Source organism: Squalius cephalus (assembly GCF_949319135.1).
Source record: "Squalius cephalus genome assembly, chromosome: 9".
Taxonomy (NCBI): Eukaryota; Metazoa; Chordata; class Actinopteri; order Cypriniformes; family Leuciscidae; genus Squalius; species Squalius cephalus.
Genome location: NC_137130.1, coordinates 8,268,497 through 8,296,267, shown reverse-complemented (window position 1 = coordinate 8,296,267; position 27,771 = coordinate 8,268,497). Strand labels below are relative to the sequence as shown.

At 37.2% G+C, this 27,771-nt stretch overlaps 1 protein-coding gene across 1 annotated transcript in view; it reads right to left on the bottom strand.

Moving 5' to 3' along the window:
- ttn.1 (titin, tandem duplicate 1) overlaps positions 1–27,771 on the bottom strand; it is a 136,771-nt gene that overhangs the window by 72,193 nt on the left and 36,807 nt on the right. Inside the window, exons 60-113 of the mRNA XM_079880511.1 lie at positions 27,542–27,613; positions 27,114–27,176; positions 26,815–26,895; positions 26,238–26,465; positions 25,904–26,005; positions 25,203–25,649; positions 24,966–25,052; positions 23,891–24,523; positions 23,433–23,519; positions 22,948–23,034; positions 22,690–22,773; positions 20,535–20,579; positions 18,375–20,129; positions 17,851–17,901; positions 17,296–17,691; positions 16,878–17,150; positions 16,508–16,783; positions 16,270–16,409; positions 15,753–15,879; positions 15,382–15,648; positions 14,891–15,157; positions 14,472–14,735; positions 14,226–14,365; positions 13,986–14,112; positions 13,581–13,847; positions 13,215–13,481; positions 12,361–12,627; positions 12,108–12,247; positions 11,876–12,002; positions 11,302–11,444; positions 9,978–10,101; positions 8,229–8,495; positions 8,015–8,112; positions 7,188–7,356; positions 6,825–7,091; positions 6,182–6,448; positions 5,785–6,063; positions 5,279–5,687; positions 5,074–5,198; positions 4,714–4,980; positions 4,363–4,632; positions 3,986–4,285; positions 3,219–3,521; positions 2,946–3,133; positions 2,721–2,835; positions 2,337–2,621; positions 2,105–2,256; positions 1,874–2,021; positions 1,553–1,730; positions 1,311–1,432; positions 944–1,231; positions 545–841; positions 272–458; positions 72–187 (exon numbers count right to left, since the gene is read on the bottom strand). Of these exons, the coding sequence (XP_079736637.1) occupies positions 72–187; positions 272–458; positions 545–841; positions 944–1,231; positions 1,311–1,432; positions 1,553–1,730; positions 1,874–2,021; positions 2,105–2,256; positions 2,337–2,621; positions 2,721–2,835; positions 2,946–3,133; positions 3,219–3,521; positions 3,986–4,285; positions 4,363–4,632; positions 4,714–4,980; positions 5,074–5,198; positions 5,279–5,687; positions 5,785–6,063; positions 6,182–6,448; positions 6,825–7,091; positions 7,188–7,356; positions 8,015–8,112; positions 8,229–8,495; positions 9,978–10,101; positions 11,302–11,444; positions 11,876–12,002; positions 12,108–12,247; positions 12,361–12,627; positions 13,215–13,481; positions 13,581–13,847; positions 13,986–14,112; positions 14,226–14,365; positions 14,472–14,735; positions 14,891–15,157; positions 15,382–15,648; positions 15,753–15,879; positions 16,270–16,409; positions 16,508–16,783; positions 16,878–17,150; positions 17,296–17,691; positions 17,851–17,901; positions 18,375–20,129; positions 20,535–20,579; positions 22,690–22,773; positions 22,948–23,034; positions 23,433–23,519; positions 23,891–24,523; positions 24,966–25,052; positions 25,203–25,649; positions 25,904–26,005; positions 26,238–26,465; positions 26,815–26,895; positions 27,114–27,176; positions 27,542–27,613 (12,531 nt within the window). The remainder of the gene's footprint in view (positions 1–71; positions 188–271; positions 459–544; positions 842–943; positions 1,232–1,310; positions 1,433–1,552; positions 1,731–1,873; positions 2,022–2,104; positions 2,257–2,336; positions 2,622–2,720; positions 2,836–2,945; positions 3,134–3,218; positions 3,522–3,985; positions 4,286–4,362; positions 4,633–4,713; positions 4,981–5,073; positions 5,199–5,278; positions 5,688–5,784; positions 6,064–6,181; positions 6,449–6,824; positions 7,092–7,187; positions 7,357–8,014; positions 8,113–8,228; positions 8,496–9,977; positions 10,102–11,301; positions 11,445–11,875; positions 12,003–12,107; positions 12,248–12,360; positions 12,628–13,214; positions 13,482–13,580; positions 13,848–13,985; positions 14,113–14,225; positions 14,366–14,471; positions 14,736–14,890; positions 15,158–15,381; positions 15,649–15,752; positions 15,880–16,269; positions 16,410–16,507; positions 16,784–16,877; positions 17,151–17,295; positions 17,692–17,850; positions 17,902–18,374; positions 20,130–20,534; positions 20,580–22,689; positions 22,774–22,947; positions 23,035–23,432; positions 23,520–23,890; positions 24,524–24,965; positions 25,053–25,202; positions 25,650–25,903; positions 26,006–26,237; positions 26,466–26,814; positions 26,896–27,113; positions 27,177–27,541; positions 27,614–27,771) is intronic.

The following is a 27,771-nucleotide window of genomic DNA, read 5'->3' as shown; positions in this document are numbered from 1 at the left end:
ATTTGAAATTCCTGACTTTAAATTTTATTTATTTAATTGCCTCAATGTTGGAAAATAAAACTGTAACTTACCAATTGGATCTTTAATCAAAATTGGGTCAGTATCAGCACTTGGCTTTCCTGGTCCAGCAAGATTCTCAGCCAAAACACGGAACCTGCACTTCTTCTTTGTTGGCAAACCTTTCACCCTTAAAAGGTAACCTTATTTTGAGAATTTATTTTGCCCCTCCTTCACCTTTTAAATGCAGACACAATGAAAACAATTATCCTACCTGTGTGTTGTGTCCTTAATTGGAAGCTTGTTACACCTGATCCATTTGTCAGTCTCAGGATCAAACCTCTCAACCCAGTAACCAGTGATGGGGCTTCCACCATCTTCATCAGGCTCATACCAAGTTAGAGTTACAGCATCCTTTGTGATATCAGAAGGCTGAACCCTGGTTGGTGCCCCAGGAGTATCTGAGTGACAAAGATAATTAATTTAGTAAATAAGTTGAGATAAAGAAACTTGTGAAAATGTATAACATAGTGACAAGTACACTTACCAAATGAATACTTTGCAACAATAGGCACATGCTCTGCAGGAGGCCCAATGCCATATTGGTTCTCAGCAGACACCCTGAAGACATATTCCTTCATAGATACCAGTTTGCAGGCTTTGAAAGCAGTTTGTTTTACTGTAGCAGACAGTTTCTGCCACTCTTCTTTATCTATGGGTCTCATCTCAACAATGTAATTGGTTACTGGAGAGCCACCATCATCTCTGGGGGCATTCCAGGCCAAACAGCAGGATTCATTGGTGATTTCAGAGATATCAAAAGCAGCCGGAGGGCCAGGTTTATCTGTTTTTCAATAAGATGAAAAGAAATTAATAAATAAAATTACTACCAGTTTTTTCAATTGCATTATGCTGAAATTACAGATTATGTAAAGCAACACCCTACCAAGAATGTTGACGTCAACCGTTGCAGTGGCACGGCCACTTGTATTGACAGCCTCAATGATATAGGTCGCTGTGTCAGATCTGGTTGTGTTTGCAATGGAAAGTGTTGAATGGCTAGGTTTTGAGTCAATGCTAATCCTATCGTCTGGTTTCAAGACAAGGTCAGCCTTTGTCCATTTTACTCTTGGCTCTGGCTTGCCAAGCACATCAGCAGGCAGGTCAATCTTAGTTCCAGCCCTGGCAGTCAAGCCTGCAAGAAGCTTCGCATCCAGCTGGATCTCTGGTGGCTCTGTAATAAAATAAAAATGTGAATATAGCGGATTCTAAATACTATTTAACTATTATATAGGTGGATCTTGATCACTAACCTTTAGGATCCACAGCAAGGATCTCGTCTGTAGCCTTGCATGGTCGGCTGGCTCCAAGTCTGTTCACCGCTCTCACGCGATAGGCATACCATTGACCTTCAATAAGACCAGTCACCTGGTACCTGGGATATGTGTAATGAGACAGATTACAGATGTATCAGAATAATTATAAAAAAAACAATTATATGTTTTAGTTAAAGTATGTTCTATTACGGGGATGCTCGTGAAGAATCATTACTCACTTAAGCTCAGGTATGGGATCTCCACAGGCTTCCCATTTGTCAGTGCCACGCTGACATTTATCAACAATGTAGCCCTTAACAGCAGCACCACCATCATATCTGGGAGGTTCCCAAAGCAGAAAGATGCTCTTTGCTGATTTGTCCCTCCATTTCAGGTTCTCAGGAGGATCAGGCACAGCTGTATTTCAAACAATTTTCATACACTGTCATACTGTTCTTTATTTCATAACCCCCAAACTAATGGAATTATATTGTCAACACAGAATGATATTAAGTCTTATAAAAACATTATGCCTGTGTGTAACACTTTTTAAGACTTACTGGCTGGGGAGGACACATTCACAGGTTCATCAATGTATGCTGGCTCTCCTGGTCCACATTTGTTGCAAGCAATAACACTGAACAAGTACTCCTTGCCCTCAATGACATCTGTGACAGTGTACTCAAGGTCCTGTATGCCTGACATCACCTGAAGTGTAGATGTTGTTAGCACCTAAATGTTTCACTGAGTGTACAAATAGTGTTAACAAGTAACTGTTAAAAACACCTCACCTTGACCCAGGTCTTGCGGGAAACCTCTCTTTTCTCAATATTGTACCCACTTACAGGGCTGCCTCCATCATACTCTGGTGCTTCCCACATTAGATGCACATGATGTCTGGTCACCTCTGAAACTTTGAAGTCTTTGGGTGCACTTGGACATGCTGAAAGATGCAAAAATAGGATTGTACATTAATTGTTGTGCAAAACCAAAAACAAGATATTAAAATGAAAATTTGCATACCAATAACATTGACTTCGATCTCTCCAGATATGGTCGTCACATCATTCTCCAGTTGTAAGGTATATGTTCCCTTGTCTGGACGCACACTTGGCGCAACAACCAGTTCGGTGAATGTAGGCTTTGTGACCATGGAAACACGGTCACCTGTGGTGAGCTCTTTGTCACCAAATGTCCACTTGGGTTTAGGCATAGGATATCCCGTAATAGGAACTCGGATGATAAGAGCATTGGGGACAATGACCTCCAGACCATTTTTAAAACCATTGAGGTCCATGGTGGGTCCCACTAAGGGCAGACAAATAAAATGAAAAAGCAGTTAAAATAATGTCTGTGTATTTTATCTGTCTTTAAGGGGATATGGTTGAAAAGTTGAAAATAGTTTACAATGAGGGTCATCAGCTAAAAGTGGCCCAATTGCATCAGCTGGATCAGACATCCCAGCAGCATTTTCTGCACAAACTCTGTAGTGATATTTCTGACCAAACTTCAGACCAGAAACCTTAATATAGGATATAGGACACACAAATGAACACATTGTAAAACAAAATAATCCTTTAATAAGATAATAAATTAGTGTTGTTAAATTCAACATTAGTCAAGACGACATACCCTGTAGTAAAGGTCAGGGCAAAGTCTAGCGTTACATCTCAGCCACTTGTCAGTGCCATCTTCACACTTCTCAATGATGTAGCCTGTAATCATGCTGCCTCCATTGCTAATGGGCATTTCCCATGACAGCTGAACTGAGTCTTTGGTCTGATTTGTGTAGTTGAAGTTCAGAGGTGGACTTGGCCTCTCTGTGATAGGAAACAAAATTTAAAGTTTGACACTGGGTTTTGCAACAACTCAAGACATAATGAAAAACATATAAACCCTACTAACCAATGGGATCCATAATCTTCACTGGATCTGTGGCAGCGCTTGGCTGGCCAATTCCAGCTTTGTTCTCAGCTCTGACCCTGAAGATGTACTCCTTGTTTTCAACAACATCACTGAGTGTGGCTGTGCGATCCTCAGCTTTGACCACCATAGCAGGCTCCCATTTCAGAGAGGTTCTGTCACGGAGTTCAATGATATAAGATGTGATCTCAGATCCTCCATCAAACAGTGGTGGTTCCCAGGACACAGTGGCACCTAACCTATTGACAACTCCAACCATAACCTTTTGAGGTGCACCAGGCACATCTGTTAGAAGTGAATAAAAAAATATATATATATTTTTTTAATCTCTGATTAGTTGTTACAGTCTCAACTCTTACCACACAATCCGCTTGTTAAGTTGTGATGTAAGGATGTACTGTTTCTGGGTCCAAGCTTCTACTCAGTTCAATTGAAAATACGATTTCAACAGCCATTTGTGTGCACCTTTTATTCACATCACACATTTAAGCTAAGATTTTAAAAACTCACAGTGTACACTACAGTCTCAAGGCTGACAGCATCCCGTACACCAATATTTCAATGATTTATAAAAGATGAATCATTGTCTGACCATCTGAGATTTCGGTATGGAGATAAGGTTAGGATGATGATTTTTCTGTGTTATTAAAACACACTGTGAGTGTATATTAACACAGTTTGTTGTTGGAAATAGTGGTGCATAACAGACTTAACAAGCGAATGAAGAAATAAACTAAAGCATAGCTCACCAAATTTGTTTTTGGCTTGAACTGCCTCGTCTGTGGTAACAGTCTCTCCATTCCCAACTCTATTGCGAGCACATACACGGAAGAAATACATGTTGTCCCTCTGCAATCCACCAACACAATACTCTGGAATGTCAGCACGGTCTGTGGCCATTGTCCAGGTCTTGCGTTTGACATCTCGTCTCTCAACCACATAAGCCAAGATCTTGCTTCCGCCATCACTTTCCGGTTCCTCCCAAGCAAGGCTGACCTCACCATCAGCAGTGTCAACAACATGCAGGTTCTTCACAGGTCCCGGAACATCTACAAACAACACTTTTATTAGACATCTAGAACATTTAAAATTGTCTGTACATCATCTAATTGAATTTCCTACTCACCAATTACATCCAGATTAATAAAAGCCTCTCCTGTTCCATGTTTATTCTTTATGACAATCTTGTAACGACCCTGGTCTGACTTCTTTGGGTCCTTGAGCCTATACTCTGTTCGATCATTAGATGTGTCAATGTTTTGCCCTGGTAGACTGATGTCATTGTAAAACCATTCTGCCTCAGCACGAGGATAAGCATCATAGGGAACCGTCATCACAAAAGGCTTTCCAGCATCTGTTACAAGGTTCTGATCTGTGGTCTTGATCTTTGGAATAGCTGTAAGGAAAAGTACAGGATATTAAAAAATATGTTCCTTTATATGAAAAACCAAATTGCATTAACACACACTCTTCCTACCTGCAAGCTCAAGCTTGGCTCTGGCATCCTTCTCCTTGGCAACTATTCTGTATTCTCCCTGATCACGGGGTCTGATTTCACAGACCTGAAGTCTATGAACTTTGCCCTCACTAATCATCTGGTATTTGTCACCCTGGACAATGACCATGTTGTTCCTCATCCATTTGACCTCAACTCTATCTTTATTTAGTTCAGCCTCAAACACAATATCGGATCCTGGGGGCTCAAATACATCTGTGGGTGGTCTGATGATTTCCACTGGAATCTCTGTTGATGAAAGAAAAGAAAGATGCCATGAGCACATCAAATCATTGGGCAATACGAACATGGATACCAGAAATTGGCTGTGAAAAAAATTACCTTCAACAAAGAGACGTGCCCTTGATCTTTTATCTTCCACTCCACAGGCATATTCACATTCATCATCTGGTCTGCACTCTTTGACTACAAGCTTGCATTCTTTTCCATCTTTCTCCATATGATATCTAAGAAAGATCATGACATTAGCAAAAGATTTCACACCATCACAAAGTACTTTTTCATAGTTTCATGGTTCAAACCTAACCTGGGTCCTTCTCTGATTTCACGTCCATTCCTGTACCATTTAACATGGGCTTTTTCCTTTGACAATTTGCAAGTGAACTCAGCATCCTCAAACTCTGTGATGGTTTGGTCTCTGAGCTGAGAAGCGAAATCAGTGGGTGCCTCACTGATGACCAGTTCTCCTGTGGACTTATCAGCGCCAGCAACTACAGTGTATTCACCTTCATCTGCAAGGCTGCAGTCCTTAATGGTCAAAGTGTGCTTGTTCTTGTCAACACGATACAGAATACGCTTGCTGAAAGTGACTTCTTGACCGGCCTTCATCCACTGGACTGTCACATTTGGTCTATTCACTTTGCAAGTGAAAGTAATGGTCTTCTTTTCCTCTATTTCACAGTCCTCTAGTGGCTCAATGATCTTGATGGCTTCCTCTGTGAATGCAAAAACAAAAAACAAGTATAAACATTTTGCATATACTGCAGTCAAAATACACATGGTATAAAAGGTAGACATATAATAATGGCACACCTAGTACGTTGATGTTAGCAGAACACTTGGCCTGTTCTCCGCGCTGGTTTGTCAGTGTAATGGTGTAACTGGCTTCATCTGGCTTTTCTGCAGCTTTGATTCTCAGAGAGAACACAGTGTCTCTCTGAACCATAACAAACTTGCTACTCTCAAACATTGTCTCATTGTTCTTCAGCCATTTGGCTTTAGCTCCATCTGAGTTCACTTCACAGTTAAGAACAATCTCTTGTCCTTCTTTTACTTGGGCATCCTTGAGGGGAGTGATTATCCTCAGTTTTTCTAAAGAGACAAAAGTACCAATTTTAGTCCAATTTAATACGATAATTCAAAATTGAACATTTGGACCTCTTTAACAAAAACACATTACAGAAAAATATACTAAAACAGAAAAACTTACCAATCACCAACAGGTCTGCTGAAGCCTTTACAGAGCCAATGTGGGCAGTGAATGCACCCTCATCTTTTAGCTCACAGTTTTTGACAATGAGCGCCCTCCTCTTGCCATCAATGACAATTTCATACTTGTCATCAGTTGTAAGTTCTTTGTCTCCTTTGAACCATTTAACTTCATAATTTTCCTTAGACACTGAGCAAACAAACTCAGCCTTTTCACCTTCAATGGCCTCTTGGTTTTGGGGCCTAGCAATGAATTCAGCTGCCAATTCTAAAGCAATACAGAGAGACAATTTTAAGTAAATCAATGCCTAATTAAATTATCAGTGAGATTATTACATGCATCAGGATTTCCACACCTTTTGATCAGTAAACTTGAGATTGCTGGATATGGATTTGAAAAATATTTTTAAACAGAGTGAACTCACAAAAAGCAAACAAAATATTCTATAGCTTGGCATAAAAATATATATTCGTTATAGAACTTTCTGTGACGTTTCAAGGCCTGGAAATCACAGTTTAAAAATTCCCTACTTTTCTAGGTTTCCCATGACCTGGGAACCTTGAGCTTGCAGGACCTTTTATTATAACAGTTTGTAATAATCTATTTTATTGTGAGTTTGTAATAATCTAAGCTTAAAACATACCACTGATCTTTAGAGTTCCTTTTGTTTCTGAAGCAGGCAGTTTGCAGTGGTACTCTCCAGCATCATCCATACGGAGGTCCTGTATGATTAGAATTCTCTTTCTCCCATCTGCAACATGTTCATATCTACCACCCTCATGGATCTCCTGGTCACCCTTGTACCATGTAACCTCTGAACTGGGTTTAGAGACCTCACAAATCATCTTAATGCTGTCGGTTTCTGTGCCCTCAACATTGGATAGGTTCTTTGTAAATCTAGCTTCCTCCTCTGCAAGGCAAAAGGAATTGTTATTAAATGTCTGTAATGTGATTGAGTGTTTGTAGAATTGATTTATTGTAGAATAATGACTGAAATAAAACCCACCGACAACTGTTAGCATTCCAGAGGATTTGGATGTTTTTGCATCACATTCATATTCTGCCTCATCATCAAACACTGCCTTACTGATGATGAGAATACGCTGTAATCCCTTGGCAATAATTTCATACTTTTTGCCTTTCCTGATCTCAGCGCCATCTTTGAACCAGCGGACCTGTGCAACAAACAATTATGAATCAATACACTCTCAGCTTCTGTGCATGCTGTTGTTAAAGTAAAATTGCAAAACTAAAACTTTTTCAATTAAAGGTTGCATCAGCGATTTCAGGCCCAAATATAAATGATCACATTCATCTAATCTTTCCTAACAATCTTAAGCATCTTTCCTACCCGCCCCTTAAGCATGCTCTGAGATCTGCACACAAAAACAGTTGGTTTCACCACCACTCAAAAGCAAAATAAATAGTGTTCCAACCAATCACCGACAGGGCTGGGTGTTGTGAGGTTTTGCGCTCGTGCACGGCTGCCTATGACAGCTGCACGCGAAAACCTTACAACACCCACCCCTGTCGGTGATTGGTTGGAACACTATTTATTTTGGTTTTGAGTGGTGGTGAAACCAACTGTTTTGACGGCATGCTTATGGGGCGGGCAGCTAGCGGATTGTTAGGAAAGATTAGATGAATGTGATCATTTATGTTTGGCCCTGAAATCGCTGATACAACCTTTAATGTTCTCACTCAAATTGCTATGCTAATAGTATAATTTGTAATTAAACCAATATTCAATTATGAAAATGTTAACCAGACACAGTTTCACTAGTAGTCCCAGACTTTAGGGCCCAGTCCACACAGATTTCTGTTAAAAAATACCTTGGCACTTTCACGGGACACTTCGCATTCAAACTTAGCAGATTCCTTCTCCTTAACCTCAACATCGTGAAGAGGCTTAGTGAATTCAACAAATGGAGCTGAAAATAGATAGACATATTCATTATACAAATGCACTGCGTTGTTTATTTTATTTCTTTACAATAGTTGGCTTTATTCAAGTTTCTGCATGTCAGATTTTTTTCTGTAAACTTACGTTCAACATTTAAGAAAGCAGACGTCTTGAACTCCTTTGCATCACAGGTATATGTCTTGGAATCATCAAGGCTACAGTCCTTGATGATCAGCCTCCTTATGCGTCCCTCAGCCACCATCTCATACTTCTTGGTTTTACGAATTTCCTGTCCGTCTCTGAACCACTTGACATCAGCCTTCTCCCTGGACAGTTCACACTCCAGAATGGCAGTGGCTTCCTCCTCAACAGTCTGGTCCTCCAAGGGCTTGGTGAACTCAACTGGTGGCTCTGTGATATGTAATGTGGTAACGTGAAACTCTAAGCAACCTCTATTTATGCCCCTCTTGAAAACTACTGCAAAAAACAACCTCTAACATTCATGTATATAGGAATACAAACATTACAGGTGTGCATATTACAGCTAAAACTAAAACCATTAAAAAATATATATTATTTGAGCTAGTTGCCAAGGCAGCAGTTCTCATTCTCTAAAATAATAATGGAAATGAAAATAAAAATGACTAAAAACGATATAGATTTATATTTATATATTAGGGGTGTGACGAGATCTCGGCAAGACTAAAATATGACGAGATTTCTCATTGAGTGAAAAGCTGTCTCGATGTCATTGAGTGAAAAGATGTCAAAATCGCTATGACGGACAAGATGGTGAAATTAGATTTAGCATAGAATATGCCACCGCTTACATTCACATTACATGCCTCCACTATCGTTTTGCTGTTTCATAAAAATAAAAAACATTTTAATCTATTGTACATGTCTGCTCTGCTCATCCAGGACGAGTTGCAGTCTCACACAGTGCAGCAGGATCACTGATGGTGTGACGATGGCAGATGATCCGTTGCTCAACAGAGCCTAAGCAGCTGATAAATCCATAGACTGTAAATAATAATAAAAAAATAAAAAAATCTTGTCTACACAGAGTATGTGCGATCGCGAATCCGAAAGTGAAAGTAAAACTGATGTGCACAAATTATGCTGCATACTGCATACAATAGTCTACCTCTGGACTGTGGTTGTGGCTCTGGTCTCTGTTTTAATCTGTTTGTACTTTGAATACTGAGAGAGTCCTTTGATTATGGTTGCACTTGCACTTATTGTTTGCACTTAACTTAAGACTAAGGAAAAACTGGTATTTATTTTTGTTATTTATACTGTTTTTATTTCTATGTTCAATTTATGGAAAGGAGTTCAATTAGGAGGTCACACACAGTCTCAATCAGAAGTTCTGGAAGCTCATAAATCATGCACAGTAAGGTCTGAAGAGACTCGTGTGAAATCATCCAGTAGAAAAGCCAGTCAGTTTAGTTTGTGGCATAACCTTTTACAGTTCTTGTATATTGTTGTATAATTGATAATATTATCATACTCATAAAGTAGAAGATTATTAGTTAAAACATTTCAAAATGCTCCTACAGACTTTTTTTCCAGTCATGAATTTTGTCATTGAGGATTTCTATAAAATATTGTGTAAAAATCTCATCTCGTCTCGTCTTGTGAGATAAGTGTCCCGTCACATCCCTATTATATATATATATATATATATATATATAGATATAGATTTATATAGATTTATATAGAATAAAAATGACAAAACACAACAAAATTATTAAAACTTTACAATTAAAATGAAATGAAAAATATTAAAATAAAAACTATTTCAAAATAATAATAAAAAACTATAATAGTATCTAAATTATTCTAAAATACTAATTTTATTAGTATATTTTGTTTATTTATTTAATTTACCGTTCACAGTAAGTTTGGCCTGGGTCACAAAGTCCTTTGCAGTCAGTTTCACTTCCCCAGCCTCTGTCATCTTGACATCTCTCAAAGTCAGGGAATGCAGTCTTCCTTCTACTCTTGTGACCACCTGCACACACCAATGTGGCATAGTTGTTGAGTGGGTTTATCAATTGCTCTTTTCCCATTTTTGCAACAACATTTCAAAAGCAAATATTAACTCTATCCCCGCCATTGACAGAATTTTCAGTCATTTATGACACAACGCTTCACCGCCAATGACGGAATGTTACGGCAATCCATGATTTCATTGTTATATGTTAACGTTACAGATTGAAATGTTGACCAATGAAGAGGTAGGTACAGAGCCCCTAAAGGGACATGGTGGTGGGAAAAAAATATGAGATGGGAGGAAATAAAAAGCCACGCTCTGTGAAACTTTGGGGTTGTTGATGGAAGCGGTCTACTCCATCTATGTTTTGATCATCATTCTGAATTCGATCCGGTCTTTGACAAAAATGATTTTCTCAGCTTTTTGTTCAAAATGTTGCTTTTTTAATTAAACTTATCCACATTCAAGTGCTGATAAAAAAGAATGCATGAAGAGAGACTAAAAGGTTGTTTTTTAAAGCAGAGGCTCTGTTCTTTCTTTTGATATATTGCATGTTCAGATATTCATATAACAAAATATTCTGGGGCCCATGAAAATTTTGTGAAAATGATCAAAAATGCTGGCACTGGCTGGCAAAGTGTTAAAAATGCTGGGGAGGAAAGAGTTAAGGAAATGGCAAAATTAAAGAACATTATTTTTATATACATAACTTTATACTTTATATAACATCATTTTGTTCTATAATTTAGTTATGTGAAAGAACAAATGCATTAGGAATGCGAAATATTAGAAAATATATTTTTTATCAAATGTCTAAAGGATTATGAAGTTCACTATACCAGCACTTCAACAACACTCTTGAAGCAGTTAAAAATAACCATAAGGGCGCCTGCAGGGCAAAATGGCCCAGTGTTATCTCGAAACCAGCAAGTCCTGCTGGAAGTCCTTATATGCAGAACATATTTCATACAGACTTTTCACTTGGAATTGTCACCCTAAAACAACAATATATACATACTATTTGTGTATATAGCTATATTACTATGTACTACAGTTAGTATATAATGTATATGGGTTTAGACTAGTATAATTATGACATAACTTCAGCTGGAATCACAATAAAAACTTGAAAGTTTTGACTTGGATAAAGCTACATTGAAAATGGCCCAATTAATGATTAAAGACTAAATTGCTGAAATCTAAAGAAAATAATCTTACCCTATCACTTGGCTCCATCTTTGTTGATCCAACAAACCATTCAACAGGAATATCTTCATATGAGAGCTCACAGTCAAAGGTGGCAGTCTCTCCAGCAGTGACAGTGACATCCCGAAGAGGTCGCAGAAGGCCAATTGTGCGTGCTTGAGAGGAAGAAAAGGCCATCCTTAATAATGCCAAGAAACAATCCTACTACTACAAGTAGTCATTGTGATCTGTCACTAAGCTACAATTTGCAAGCTTGAAGTACTATTCAGTCTTCCAGCTTATCACACAGGGCTCTGCATCATTAACATATTGAGATTCCTTGCACTGCCTGTGGTCAGATAAATGAGGCATGTTTCGGCTCTGCCAATCACCCCTACCCACTCCTGATAAGGAATGGGGCTTCTAAAATAGTTTTGTTGGCTGCTGACTTATCCCCAATTAGTTATCTGTTACTGTCACTCAACATTTACTTTTTTAGTAAAACAAGAATGTAGGCTGGTTTGTTACCAAATGTAAAAAAAGGTTGCTAAAAACAGGTTATTTTTGTTGTGGAATAAATAATCTGCACACTTATGAGGATTCTCACCTTTAACTCTTAGCTGAGCACTTGATTTAGCATTAGCAGCACTGAAATCTACACCACCAGCCATATCCATGCGGACATTGTAAAGGATAAGCATGTGCTTGGTGCCTTCCTCCTTAATTTCACAGTCCTGAGTGGAACAAACATTTAATTTATTGTTAAAAATATCAAAAAAGTATGTAAATAATATTTAAAAAATAAAAGTACAACAACATGCATTGCAGGAAACCCTTACAGCAGACTGGTGCAGGGCATCTCCTTTGAGTTTCCAGTGTCCATGAACATCCTCCTCAGAGATTTCTGTCTCAAAGCGAGCAGTCTCTGTCTCTGTGACCTCCACACTGTACAGTGGACGGGTAATCTTAATGTCACGTTCTGCAGAGAAAAGGAGAGGGGGTAGAGACTAGGTTATAATAGTTCATATTAATTTCAATCTATCAATCTATATATGGATGAATAAAAAAAAAATACATTAAAAAGATACATACCTTCAATGTTAAGCTTGGCTGCTGTTTTGTCAGAGCCGCAGTCACAAACGTAATCGCCAATGTTGGCCTTCTCTGCCTTCTTTACTGTCAGGATACGTTTCTTTCCATCAGCCTTGATGAGGACATTCTTAGAGGGAGTGATCTCATTGCCATCTTTGAACCATTTCACCTGAGCAGATGATTTGCTCATTTCGCACATTAGGACAACCTCATCCTTCTCAACTGCAGTGTAGTCCTGCAACTTGGTGGTAAAGTAGGCTTCTCCCTCTGTTGATATAGAAAAGAACATGACATTTTCAACATGTTTTACCAATATACAAAAATGTCTACGTAAGGGATGTAAAGAAAAATGAACCTATATAGAATGATGAAGACCCCCTTTTTCCTATGGACTAGTTTGCCAACATCTTTAGCTTCCTCTATTTTAAGATCTCTGTTATCCACCTCGTATTTCTTGTTGCTTGTTCTTTTGAGTGAGGTTTTAATTTTTCTTAGTTTAGATGAGCATTCCTGAGCTTCTAGTCATCTATCAAATTGTTTATGCTTACCATAAAATTAATACTGAAAACCTCAGATGGCAATTTTCACTGAAGTTTGAAGTAGAAGTTTTGAGAGAACAAAATCACAAGATGGCACTAGTTAGCTATTGTAACTTGTACTGGTAAAAATGTAAAAGAGACTGCAGAGTGACACAATAGCTATTGAAGCAGCACCAGTTTACTGTCATGAATGATAGCCAAATATACTGTTCAGTGGTGATTATACAAAAGTGTTTGACCTCTTAATGCCACAACTGACCCATTAGAATCAAGTTTCAAAAGATGCATGTATTTGGAAACATTATAAACACTTACCAAGTACAGTGAGCATTGCTTCAGAGCTTTTCCCAAGAGCCTCAACTTTAATGAGAGATGTGTCATCAATAGACACCTCTTTGAAGGACAGAGTATGGATCTTGCCATCCTCGGACATGTGCACCACTTTGCTTGGATGCAAACGCACGTCATTCTTGTACCAGGTGACTTGAATCTTCTCATGAGAGAGTTCGATCCTGAATTCTGCAGTCTCACGCTCCTTAACGGTGACATCTTTAATGGGTCTGACAAACTCAAGACGGATGCCTGAGAGGAACAATAAATGCAGATCAGAAAAGGTTTGAGAATGAGAATACTGTGCATCATATACTGATTCTCATCTCATAACAAAAATCTTTTTATTACCCTGAATAACAAGTTTGGCAGATGTTCTCTTGTCCTCAGCCTCAAACATGTACTTAGCCTCATCCTCGTACGCAGCAGATTTGACAACTAGAATATGCCTTTTCCCCTCTGCGAGGATTTCAATCTTTTCATCAGCCTTCAGCTCCTGAGATCCCTTAAGCCAGCGGATGACCTTAGCCTCTCTTGACAATTCAATTTCAAATCTTGCATCATCTTTCTCATAGACTTGTACATCGCTCAAAGGCATGACAAAAGAAATGGGCAAATCTATGATAAAGGTGCACAGAAAGATTAAATAGTACAGGAAGAATTTACATTAAATAAATTTTCAATAATATATATATATATATATGTGTGTGTGTGTGTATATATATATAGAACCTTAAACTTTATATTTTACACTACCTTTCACTTTAAGATTTGCAGAACACTTTGCATTCGCTCCCTGGAAGGTAACCTCTCCAGACTGTGAAACTTTGCAGTTGTAGAGTGTTAATGTATGTTTTGCACCATCCTCAATAATCTCAACATCCTGTTAACAAAAAGCACATAAGCAAAATTTTGTTAGTATTTTGCAAGATGTCTGTTAGAAAGATGATTTAATTTATTTGTTAATTTATTTATTAATGATGCAACTTTGCTTACAGGTGAAGAAGATAATACTTCGCCCTTCAGTTTCCATTGGCCATGGACATCATCTTCAGAGATTTCCACCTCAAAACGAGCTGTCTCACCATCAAAGAGCTCAACGCCATATATGGGTCGCACCACTTTGATGTCACGAGCTGGAATTCCATCAATTTTTTTTGAGAAAAATCAACAAATAAAACCCCATCAGGGGGAAAAGTTGCAATGTTTTTACATTTTAAGAATATAACCTTAATTACTGACCTTCAATGTTCAAGTTTGCTGAAGACTTGTCTGTTCCACAGTCGCAAACATATAATCCTTTTTCTTTGTTCTCAACTTTCTTAAGATTGAGGATTCTTCGTTTGCCTTCAACTTTCATGGTAACCATCTTGGAGGCTTTAATTTCAATTTCATTGTGGAACCATTTCACAGGAACATCTCTACTGAGCTCGCAGTCAAATGTGACTTCATCTTTCTCGACTGCAGTGAAATCTTGTAACTTGACAGTGAAATATGCATCACCCTCTGTAAAAACAGGTTGTTGTGTTAATAATATTCAGAAACTAAAATATAATGAGTAACACTTTACACAAAAGGTTTTGTTGTGTGTGTGTGTGTGGGGGAGGGGGGCAAGATTAGTTGATCAAATAAATGTAAGGGTAAAATAAAGGTAAAATTACCTATTACCAGCAGCTTAGCCATTGTGGATATTCCCTTAGCCTCTGCTTTTATTAGGCAAGTATCATCTAGTGATACTTCTTTAATTTCTAGTGTATGCTTCATTCCCACCACGCTGGTGAACACGGTTCTGCTCGGATGCACTTTTATTTCATTTTTGTACCATGTCACGGCGACATTCTCATGAGAAAGCTCAAGCTCAAATACAGCCGTTTTACCTTCCTTCACAGTTAGGTCCTTTAATGTTGAGGTGAAGTTCAGCCTCATACCTATGACATTTGTTCAGTGCATAACAAATTAACTATGGGTGCAAAAAAATGAATATACTATAAACTTGGAAAATGGGTGAATTTATTAGTGAATTTATTAGATTATTATGAAAGGTTTTTGTTTACTATTTGTTAGACTACTCATTAATAAACACCCTTGTTAAATTTTGTCACAAAGCATCTTGACCAACACTTCACTAACCAAGATAATAACTAAGACTTACCCTCTACCATCAGTTTTGCTTTTGATGATTTGCCCAAGACCTCAATACTGTATTCTCCCTCATCCTCAAAGCCACAGTTATTAACAATAAGTATGTGTTTCTTTCCGTCATCAATGATTTCATACTTATTTCCTTGTGTAACAATATCAGAACCCTTAAACCAAATCACTTTAGGCACATCCTTATTGATGGAGCATTCAAACTTTGCCTGTTTCATTTCATGCACAGTAACGTCCTTCAATGGGACTGTGAATTCCATTTCCAACTCTGGTAGGTAAGAATGTACATTGTCCAAATCGTCACTCATTTGCATTTGTAAATGTGCATTTTTATTTTTTTATGCTGTATAAAAATATTCATTGTTTTCTTACCTTTGACTGTGAGCATAGCACTTGTCACAGCATTCAGAGCTTGGTATGTAACTTCACCAGCCTGATCAAGCTGAACATTTTTGATAGAAAGGAATCGTTTGGTTCCCTCAGATCTGATGTCACATGTCTAAAATAGAAGAAAATTGTGAATCAGCAAAATTGCCGAACAATGTGCTTTTAAAAAAAAAGCAAAACACTATAATTTTAGTAGTATTTTGTGTAAATATCTGTTTAATTGAATTTGATTTAATTGAATCGTCACCCTAATTGACAGATGAAGAATGCTTTTTTTTATTATAAAACCGACTTAATTCATCTGGTAGTTATCTAAAAAGAAATCACCCCCTTAAATAGCTTTAAGTGTTTTTTTTCTTAGTAGCTTGTATTGTAGCTAACTACATCTCAAAATGGTGAGCTTGGCGATTTATAGCTTTTAGCCAGGGAAGCCACAGTTTCAAAGTAGTTTCCCCAGAACTGGGAATGATTAATTTTGTAGCACTCTTGAATAAGGTCTTACCGGTGATCTTGTCAGAACCTGCCCTCTAAGTTTCCATTCTCCAGGCACATCATCTTCTGAAATTTCAGTGTCAAATTTGGCCTCTGTTTTCTCAACCACCTCCACACTAGCAAGAGGCTTCAAGATCTCAGCTTCACGTTCTGGATAGAGATTAAAAGGTTTATATACAACATTTTAAGATGGATATATAAGCAGAAAACAACACTTCTCAGTTGTTGTTTTGTTTGTTTTTACATACCTCCAAGTGTTAGTTTTGCTACGTATCTGCGGCCTTCAACCTCCACAGCATATTCAGCAACGTCATCAGGCTGGGCATTTTTGACCGTAAGAGTGATCTCTTTACCCTCCTTTTTCACCTCAGTCTTATCAGTAGGCTCATTAGGAATTTCATCATTACCCTTGTACCACTTCCAGTTAGGTGTGTCTTTGAAGAGCTCGCCCTTAAATGTAGCAGTGGCTTTGGGTTTCACATGCTGGTCCCGCAAAGGTTTCACTAACCAGTCTCTTACAATTTCTGTTGAATACAGACATGGGTAAATTCATACCAGCTCTAAATTTAACAAAGACATTAAAGTAAAAAATAAAACAAATTAAAATCAAATACATACCGATAACCTTGACATTAGTTTGAGTTTTTATGTTTTCACACTCGCATGAGTAAGCACCAGCATCATCTTCTTCGTTCACGTCCTGGATTGTGATGGCACGCTGTAGTCCAATAACGTTGATTTGAATTTTGCCCGGAATTTCCTTGATCTCTTTTCCATTCTTTTTCCAGACCACATCTCTGTCCTTGTTCAACTCACAGGTCAAATACATTGGCTGCCCCTTAAGCACGGAGGTCTCTTCTTCCAGATTCTTTGTGAATTTCACAGGTAATTCTACATGAGATGAAAGAAGAAATGCTACTTTAACAATCATACATTATTAGTACCAACATATTAACATTAATTTACTTTTTATTTGACTTTAATTTTTAATTGAATAGAAATGAGAAATGCTTTGAGGGATAGCAGTCATAAATACCTTCTACAACAAGTTTAGCTGTTGAGGTCTTCTCTTTGTTGCCCAACTTTGCAACACATGTGTACTCTCCAGTGTCTGAAAGCTGTACATCAATGATTTGCAGTTTGCGGTCTTTGCCATCAGATGTGAATTTGTGCTTTGGACTCTCCCTTAGATTGCTTCCATCTTTCATCCAGGTGGTGATAGCCGTAGATGGAGAGATCTGGCACTCAAATATAGCTGAGGAGCCGATTGACTCAGCCTCCTGCAACACAATGTCCTGGAGCTCTTTCACAAATTTCAAGGGGACCGCTTTGAGCTGGAAACCAAATGGTGAATCTCCAGGAGGCTTGTCACCTCCACCACCAGGTCTCCCTCTACCCCTTCCACCATCACCAGGAGAAGGAGTTTGTCTTGCTACAATAAAAGGAAATTTTTTAAAATATTTAGTTATTTAATTATGGGGAAGTGTAATTTCAAATTATACATACATGAATTCAAAAAGAACAAAAACAACCACTTGCAATGTAAAATGATAAATGCATATTATGAATGTACAGTATATTATGAACGTACGTCTTAGTCCTCTGCCTCTGCCTGGAGCTGGCTCCTCTTTTGGTTTTCCATCTGTTTGAAATATTGTTATACTAAGCAAGGCTTGACATGGTAAAAACACAAAGGTCTGAAATGTTTGGTTGATAAATTATACATACCTTATATAATATATGTGAGCGGATTAATTAGACAATTAAACACAGTTTGACAAATTTGAACAAAGTTTGAAAAACACAGCCCAGGACAAATGACACCCACAACAAAAATTACAAATGAAGACGAAGGAATGAAAATGATACTGACAAACAGTTTTAAGACAGAACAGACACACAACATTTTATCAAGAGTTCTTGATCAATCAAGAACGAAAGAACGAACAAATCAAGGGAAGGACAAACATCAAACATCAAAGACAATTGAACACTTGAAAAAAGAAGACACTTGTTAAAGGGTTATAATGAAGGTTGGGTTGAGTGGATATTATTTGGAACGACTGTAGGGAGCCATGAGATACCAATGGTAAGCTTTTGGTGATACCATCTCACCTTTCTTGTCACCCATTCCTGGGGTTTCAATGGCCCCATCCTCCAAAACGTCATCAAATGTTTCGGATCCATAACTGTCCCTAGGAGCAAGTTCCCATCCCCAGGTTTCTTCTTCTTCATCATCCACCGCCTCATGAACTACCCCTTCTTGCTGTGTAGGAATCTTTTGTAGATGCAGCACGCTTGGAGACAACTCCTTCACCACTGGCACTTTGTCTTCACTTGTTTTCAAAGGAGGATCCTGAGTAGTCTTTTCTTCTTTGGGGGAAACTGTCTTTGAGACCTTCTTCAGGATTACAGACTCAAGTGAATCTTTTGGTGAAATCTTCTTGGGTGATTTTGCACTAGACTTTCTTTCCATTGGAATGGATTCAGTGGGTTTAGATTTTGGTATCTCTGCTTTTGGTGAAGGTGTCTTTTTCAGCTCTTCTGTTTTTTTCCCCTCCATTTCCTTTGGTGGATGAACAATCTTTGACATTGCTGGCTTATTATCATCATCTTTTGGACTCTTATTTGACAGTGAAGTGGCTTGAGGACTAGATTTATCTACCTTTGGTGAAGTAATTTTCTCTGCAATTATTTTTCCTTTTACAGGTTTCAGTGATACCTCTTCTTTTTTTGCTTCATCCTTTGGAATAATTCCACGCTTTTTAGTTATTCCCTTCTCTTCCTTGGGACATTCCTGTGTTGTCTTTTCTGGAGTAGTAGTAGTAGTTATCATGGGGAGATGCTCATGAGGTGACTCTAGCTTTTTGATCTTTTCAGGCTCTTCATATGTTTTTTCACTTTTTCCGGGTTCTTTTACCGGGATGTGAGGTTCCTTCAGGATATGATGTGTTTCCGGCCTCTCTGGATGCTTAATATCTACAGGCTTTTTCTCTTTTTGTTCTTGAGTAACCTTTTCAGGGGTTACATCAGCATGAGATTCTTTGGAAAATGGTTTCAGTGTCACAGTTTCTGGCTCCTCGTCCTGTGGTAGAATTCTGTTTGATTTCTTTGGAAATTTCTCATGTTCCTTGGAGATTTCATCTTTAGCCACAGCAGGTTTTGGCATTACGGATTCTTTAGCTGTTTGATCTGTAAGCGTCACTTCTATCTTCTTCTTTGAAACAGGTTCATCCTTTATGAGTCTTTCATGTTTCTGGACAACAATACTATCTTCACTCTTCTTTATGTTGCTGTCTTTCTGTGGACCTACAACAGCTTTATCTGATTTTACAGTTTCCTGTTCTTTCTCAGTAGATATTGATTTGGTTAAAATTTTCAGACTTGGCTTTGGTATCAAGGGTTCCCCTTCCATTGTAATTTTAGTTTCTTGTTCACCCGTATTTTCTACACCTCTTCCTCCTATTTCAGGAGTAATCACTTTCTGCTCCCACACATTCTTGTACTGTTCTATCTTATTTTCCTCCCTCTTTGATATTTTGTCTGTTTTTGTGGCAGTTTCATATGACCAAGTATCTTTTGTGACTTCATGACTGCTGGTGAGTTTGACTTCATTAACAGCCTTTGAATTCACAATCTCCTCTCCAACTATTTCAGCTTTCTCAACTTTCTGGAGAAGTTGTCCTGCTTCTTTTGGTGGTTCTTCATGCTGAATCTTCTTGACTACCTTAAGTGATATAACTTCCTGATCTTCCTGATGTTCTTTTGATCTTCTGGTAACTTTCTTTATGGTTGGCATTTCCAATTGTTCCTCTTCCTTGACGTGAATTTTACTCTTTCGTTTAAGAAGTGCTTGTGTAGTGCTAGTTTCTGAGGCGATAAATGTCACAATATCACATGACATGGACAGTACAATCAGCATGACATAAGACACCTGTACACATATCACACAGAAGGGTTGAAGCTAAAGTCATCAGTGTAACCTTCATGGAAAACTATTAACTTTTTTTATGAGGAATTATAATGTAGGAATTAAGATTAAATTAACATCAACCCTAATAAATAGCACTGATCCAAACTGTACAGCACAAAAATATAGAAAAAATATAGCAAGAAAAAATAACAACAAAAAAATAAGCAAACAAAAATGAGACAAAACAAACATAACAAGAAGCAGACATATAAAAGGTGATGCCTGAATAACTGATTTTAATATGTTTGATAATTAAACCTTGGAAGATTAATTTATGCCATTTAGGTCACACAGTAACATACCTTTGGGAGCAGGTCCAGGAGCTGTAACAGGGCCTTTGACTGCATCTGTTTCAGAGATCATTTCAGATTAAACAGATACCAACACACATACAAGTCAGAACGAGAATGCACTCAAAATTTTTAATTCCGTCATCATTTACTCTCCTTGGGCCTCATTTATAAAATGAACATACAACAGAAAACTGGGCGTATGGCCATTTCAACACAAAACTTGGCATTTATCAATATGGACACGAGCGGTGGCTACGATCAAATCTCACGTCAGGTCTCAGCTCGTGTACGCAAGTATTTGTGGAGAACTGTATTTTATTCATAGAGAGCATTTTCTCATTTAGATTATTTTCCTAAAGCTCATTAATCAATCATTAACCGTTAAAAATTATGTCAAATTAAAATTATAGATGGGTGTCTGTGACCCATTAAAAATACCACAAATGTTTTTGTTTTTTTCAGGGGTTTAGTTTTACATGCACAAATAGCAGCATAAACAACAGAACATGAGGATTCATACATCATCACATCACGCAACTGCAGCGCAGAATAAAAACAAATTAAAATGAACTAGGCTTTATAAAAGTAATAAAATAAATAGGACTACATAAAATATATTTCACTTAATGAATTAACAGATTACCAAAAGAAAATAAACTGTGAGACAAGTAGTATAAGCTTTGTTTTATAATTGTTTTCTTTATCTTTATTTTTTTAAATCCTGCTGATCGTGCAGGTCCCTGAAGCGCGCACAGTGCTGCACACACAATTTTAGCGTTGCTAACTTGACATTGTAGCCATTCATCATCAAACTAAAATGCAGTCAACTAAAGATAAAAGTTACACTGCTCAATTTAAATGGTCCGCTGTAAAATCAGTGTGCCCAGCACCCAACCAAACACATTTTTGCACAAATGAAGGATGCTGTTTTATGTGGATATTGGAACACGAGTGAAATACAAAGCATTGTTTACATAATAATAGTTTAGCAACTAAAATGTTACATGGCAAATACGGAAACATATTTTGGATTCTTGCCGAATGAGAGAGGTGAGCCCATTGTTTATAATGAATGACACTATAGCCTAATTTGTGTTTTATTTTATAGTTTAATACATAATTTATAGCTATTATTTTTATTTTTTTTACTCATTCTTGTTCTGTTTCTAAATACCGTTAAATTTGAAGAATTTGTTGTGGAGTGAGGGGAAAATAGCCAAGTTTATAGTGTTTATAATGTTTGTAAATCTTTTGTTTTATTTACCGGTATTTAATATAATACTGTACATATAAATTAATATATTTGATTGCAATTAACAAGGTTAATGGGTGTATTTTAGAGTAAGATCAATTTCTCTTTCATGAGATTACGTCCTATTCTTGGTCAGGTTTCTTTTCTCCATGTCGTAAACTCTAAGGGCGAGGCTTCTAAACCATGAATTTTTAGGGACGTGATATACAAATGACACATTTATCGCCACATTTATCAACATACGATCATTCTTATGATGGGATTGGCATTTGGCAGTATACGAATGTATCAAATCACACGTGAACCCTGTCATAAGATTATTTCTGCACTCGGATCTGCACTCGTTTCTACGTTACAAATGGAAATGTTTATATTATACCCTGCTGCTCTTTTCTACTCAATGAAAGTAAATGGTGACCATGGCTGTTACATTTTCAGAAATTCACTTCAATTTCAGTCTTTTCTTTAGATCATATGGCTTTATAAAACTATGAATATAAATACATATCAAGTCATATAGACTACTAAAATGAGGCAATTTTGTGTCAGTATTTTCTGGAACTTGACAGTTCCTGGTCCCTATCCCCTATCATGGTATAGAATACAATAGCTTAGACATTCCACTAAACATCTCAACATTGGAGTTTCATGGAAGAAAGAAAGTCATTTTTTTAATGTTTAAACAAAGTGGAATACAAAAGTAGACAACTCACATCCATAATTGATTAAGAAACATAAAAACAATGTCAAATTTTGTATTTTAAGACAAACATGTAGAAACACGACAAGATTTAAAGGATACTTTAAAAAGTAGAATGCACAAACTAAAGACCACAAAGACACATTAAAAACACAAGGGAACACCAACAACAATAACAATTGATACAGAAGACATGAAAACAGAGACTCTACCTGTGGGTGGAGAGACTTTCTGTTCAATTGGAGTTGCTGTTGGCTTTGGTGCCACAGGAGATGGTTCCTTTTCAATAGTTGGCTCTTTAAATAAAATAATACCACAATCACAACCAAAAATAGTGACGACAAAGGTGGAATAAGATGTTATTTAAATGGACAAGGAGGACATTTAAAGTTAAACACAAATAAGAACAATCATACATCATACCAAAGACTATAGGACCAGCAAAAAATTGCCAGTTTTGCTTTAAATACCTTTTGGAGGATATATTGTTTTATGTTCTACTGGAGCCACAGTTGGCCTTGGTACTTCAGGAGCTGGTTTCTTTTCAACAATTGGCTCTTTAAATAAAACAATGCCATAATCACAAGCAATAAAAACAAAGATAAGATAAAAGACAATGACCATGTAAGGATCATTAGACTAACAAAACAAGCAAACACATACCAAAGACTGACAAACAGACCAGAAAATAGTTCTACCACAATGTGACTTTGAATAACTTTTAAAGGAGGCATTTTCTGTTTAACTGGAGCCACAGTTGGCTTCGGTGCCTCAGGTTTCCTTTCAACAGCTAGCTCTTTAATTAAAACAATACCATAATAATAATCCAAAATAATAAAGGCACATGTGGAAAAATGTGTAATTGGACTGGTCAAAGAACATTTAAACATGACGACAAAAGAATATATGAAACAAACATTATCAAAGAAGTGTTTCTTCCAGTTTTGCTGTATACCTTTTGATGGAGGAAATATTTTCTGTTCAACTGGAGCCACAGTTGGCTTTGGGACTTCCGGTTCAGGTTTCTTTACTAATTCCGGGTCTTAAAATAAAAGTAAGCCATGATCACAATCAAGAAATAGACCCTGAACATTTACAGATGAGCATACAGACACATTTTCACATGCTGAACAAAGAACTGAAGAGTAATAGCACCAAATCTCCCAGCCTTTTAAGTACTATTTGTAGGTGAAACAACTTTTGACACAGGAGCTGTAACAGCCTGGGTCTTCTCGTCTAATTAAGAACTATAACATATTCAAGATACAAGAAGCTAAAGAGGAACTTCAGCAAAAAATGCAAGCACATGACTTTTAAGACATTAAGAAAACCACAATTGCCTTTTCGGCAAATAATACAAGTAAAGATAGCAATATACCAGTTGAGGCATTTGCTGAAGATTATAAGGTTTACCTCTTTCAAGTACTTTACGCACTTCCTTCAACTTAGTTCCATTTTCTTTTGGTTTTACTAATGGTGTTATCTCTGGTGATATCTGAGGGATTTCCTCCTGTGATCTGTTGTTTTCATGAACAGACTGTTGTAAGTAAATATACTCTTTCTTGTGAACTTCTACTTCTCTATGAATGGCCATCTCTTTTCTGTCTTCTCTCTTTTGTAGAGGCATATCTTCCGTTTTTTTCTTTTCATCTGGCATTATTTCTTGACTTCTAAGTGACGAGTCAATGCTAAGTATCACCACAGCTTCTGGAGAAGTTTCAATGTTCTCAATATGCATTTCTTGCTTTGATGAGGTTCTCTCGGGTATCTCCTTTATTTGTATCAGCTCAAAAGAAGATTCTAGCTTCCGGGAAACCTCTGTTTCAACTATTTTCAAATCTTCAGGAGCTAATTCTTTACTGTGATGACACACATCCATCCTTACAATATGTTCTTGAAGAGACAAAATTTCCTCAGGTTGATGAGGCATGCTTTCACTCTCTTCCGCAATTTCCTCCTTCAAAAACATTTCCTCCATGTAAATCTTCGGAGTTGCTTCCACTGTGTAGGGAATTTGGTCAATTTTCTCTTCAGAAGCTGCAAAGACTTTAAAGATTAAAGATTTTCAAGATTGCACCATGCAACGGTGGTAGAAGAGTTTTCAACAAAACATGCATACCAACATGAAACATCAAAGGGTATGTTAACATATTTCCATACTTTAATCTAGAAAGGATAATTTGTTAGAAAAGAGAAAGGATCTTAAAATATCATTAGTTTAGGGATAATCTTTATTTTGGCAGTACAGTCAAAATGCAACTTTTTTCTCTGGCTTGTGTTATTGAAGGTTCTTTAAACTTATTTACCTCATCATAGCAGATTAATATATATTAATAATATACAAAAATATTTTCCAGCTAACTATGATTAAAATGTTAATAATGGTTACCCTGTAAATAGTGGGACATCTGTTTTTTGTACCACAAACAGATCTAGTAATGCAGAGATACAAATTTAATTTGTATATCCCACGACCAACCAAGCATACCTTTGGCTAGGGGCATCTCAGTCTCCATTTTAGCTTTAGTCACAGGCTTTTTCTCAGATGGTAGTTCAGCAGCCTTTACTTCAACCGCTTTGTAGATATAAAAATGTTACCAGACAAAGAACAACACATTAAGAAGAGTAAATAAGATCAGCAACACTTTTAAGAGAGTTTGTACTGATTGCTACCCCATTATTGCAGGGCATATTTAAAGAGCTTAATATGAAGATTTAATGATACCTTTCTCTGGATGACCCTCCTTTTTGTGGGCAAGTGCTGGCTCACTGATTTTAGGGGTTGGTTCACTCATTGGTGGCACTTGCTTTTTAGCTTGATCTGCTTGCAGTAACTCTGAAGGTTTAGGGGAAGTTTCAACGTTTCTGACTGATTCTGCTTGGGAAACTTCTCGGGAAGGTGGTTTTCTTGGTTCAACTGTAACTTTTGGTGGTGCTGATGTGACTTCTTGTTTTCTAACTGGCTCAGGAGGCTGGCTATGTGTAGGTTTAAACTGTCTAGCTGGCTCTACACTTGATGGCTCAGAGAGGACAGGCAAATGATCTTTGATAGATTCTTCTTGTAGTAGTGTAGAGGCTTCTTTCTTTGGTGGCTCAGCAGCAACAAGTGCAGGTTCTGGTTTTCTATCTAGCTTTACTTTTGGTGCTTCTATTTCCTTCATCTCCACAAGAGCTTCAAAAGAACACATATGTGTTATACAGTGTAATATCATAAAAAGATATGCATTCACAGTAGAATGCAGAAGATCATATAATAAAAAGAATCAATTAGTAGATCAAGAGAAGAGTTACACATGCATTCCAAGAGCACCATTTTTGGTGACAAAGCTTTTAACAGACAACAAACAAAAGTGAAACCGTGGTTTGTGGTTTGCAAGAATTATACTCAATAATTGTGCTTCTTAACTATTGAGATTTAAGAGTTACCTTTTATTTGAGTAGTGTCTGGCTTTAGAGGTAAAGCCTCATCTTTTTTAATAGCTAAGGATGGTTGAGGTGCAGCTTCTGGCTTCTTTGGAGCTTCGGGTTCTTTTAAAGAACAAAAAAACAAAGTAGCATACAGTAAACCCAAAATTATAAAGCAGATGAGACTTTATATTCTTAAGTTGAACAAGAGGTGGATTCTAAGAGTTGAGGACTGCACATACAACAAATAATAATAAGGAACATATTTGTACATATCATACTTGACATACAGACATGCTCACAAAACAAACACAAAGAAAAATCTGCAGCACAGACAACGAATCACACACAATACCTTTGACAGAAGGTGCCTCAACTTTCTTTGCAACTGCAGGCTTAGGTTCAGCTTCAGGTTTTGGTGTAGCTTTTGGCTCAGGCTTGGGCTCAGGTTTAGGTAGAGCTTTTGGCTCAGACTTAGGTTCAGGCTTTGGTTCAACCACAGGAGCTTTAGGCTCAGACTTAGGTTCAGGCTTTGGTTCAGCCACTGGAGCTTTTGGTTCTGCTGGCACCTGAGGTTTAGGCTCTGAGGGTGTAGGTTTTAGAACATCTATAATTAACACTGGTATTGCTATTAATTCTCAAAGGAGATTGACAACACAAACACATAGACAGGAATTATACAGCAGAGGCTTTAGATACTTCTGTGTACGTCACAGATAATCAAAGAATTATAGAATCCCAAGATATTAAGAATATTTTACATACTAACAAGAAAATGGCACAAGAAGAAACTGTAAATTACAGTTACACAAATATCAACATTTATACATAATATACATACATTTGAACTGGATAAAGAACACATTTAGACATACAATCAATACAGAATGTATATAACAGTATACACACTGAAAACACACAGCTGATAATACCTTTGCGTATGGGTTGTTCTTTTTGCCCTGTCACCTTGACAGATGGGACTTTTTCCTCAACAGGCTTCTTGTCTTCAGATTCTTTAAAATATCATGGCATCACAGAAATAAAATTGAGTCGCATATTAAGCATCTTCAAACCAAAGAGCTACATGAACAGCAAGTACGCAAACAGATTTGATATGGTAACATACCGGTCTCACAAAAGAGATTTGGTTTAAATATTTTGGTGCAAAACAATGAACACACAGAAGAAAAACATGAACAATGTAAAAAGTCAAGCAAAGACATAATAATACCTTTCTCAGGAACTGAAGGCTGTACAAAAGTTGTTCCAGGTTTCTCTTCTGGTTGCTTCATAACTTGAGGTACATAAAAGATATCAGCTTTGTTAAAATACAGCTGCAAAGCTTAAGCAGAGTTTAAGTAGCCAAAGTGTCCATGCTTTTAGCATGATTGCACACGCATTAGAAGAAAACATTTATGAACATACGATCAAGGACAATCATAAAAAGTACATAAAAAAAACGCAGAATGACACAATACACAAACAGAACTCCCAGACAAGGAAGGAACCAAAAATGTTTTTGGTTCAGCACAGACATGTTGTAAGTGTTTAACTGGAGGGAAAAAAATAAAGCAGTTGGCTTGGCATACATAAATGTTAAGAGATAATCTGGGACAGCCATAAGCAGTCTAGCACAAGCATTTTGCCTTCATCCAATACCTTTCTTAGGCGCCTCTTCTGTCCTTTCCACTAGATGTTTTGTTACAGACTCCTCAACAGGTTTCTTCAATTCTAATGAAAACATGAAATAATAACTTAGGCATGAACATAGACACACAAATACAGTTTCAAACACACACACACACAAAGTTTACAGCACAATACCTGTGGATTAAAAATGTTAATGATGCTGAACTGAAAATGATGGAGGACCTGGTTATTGAAGGATG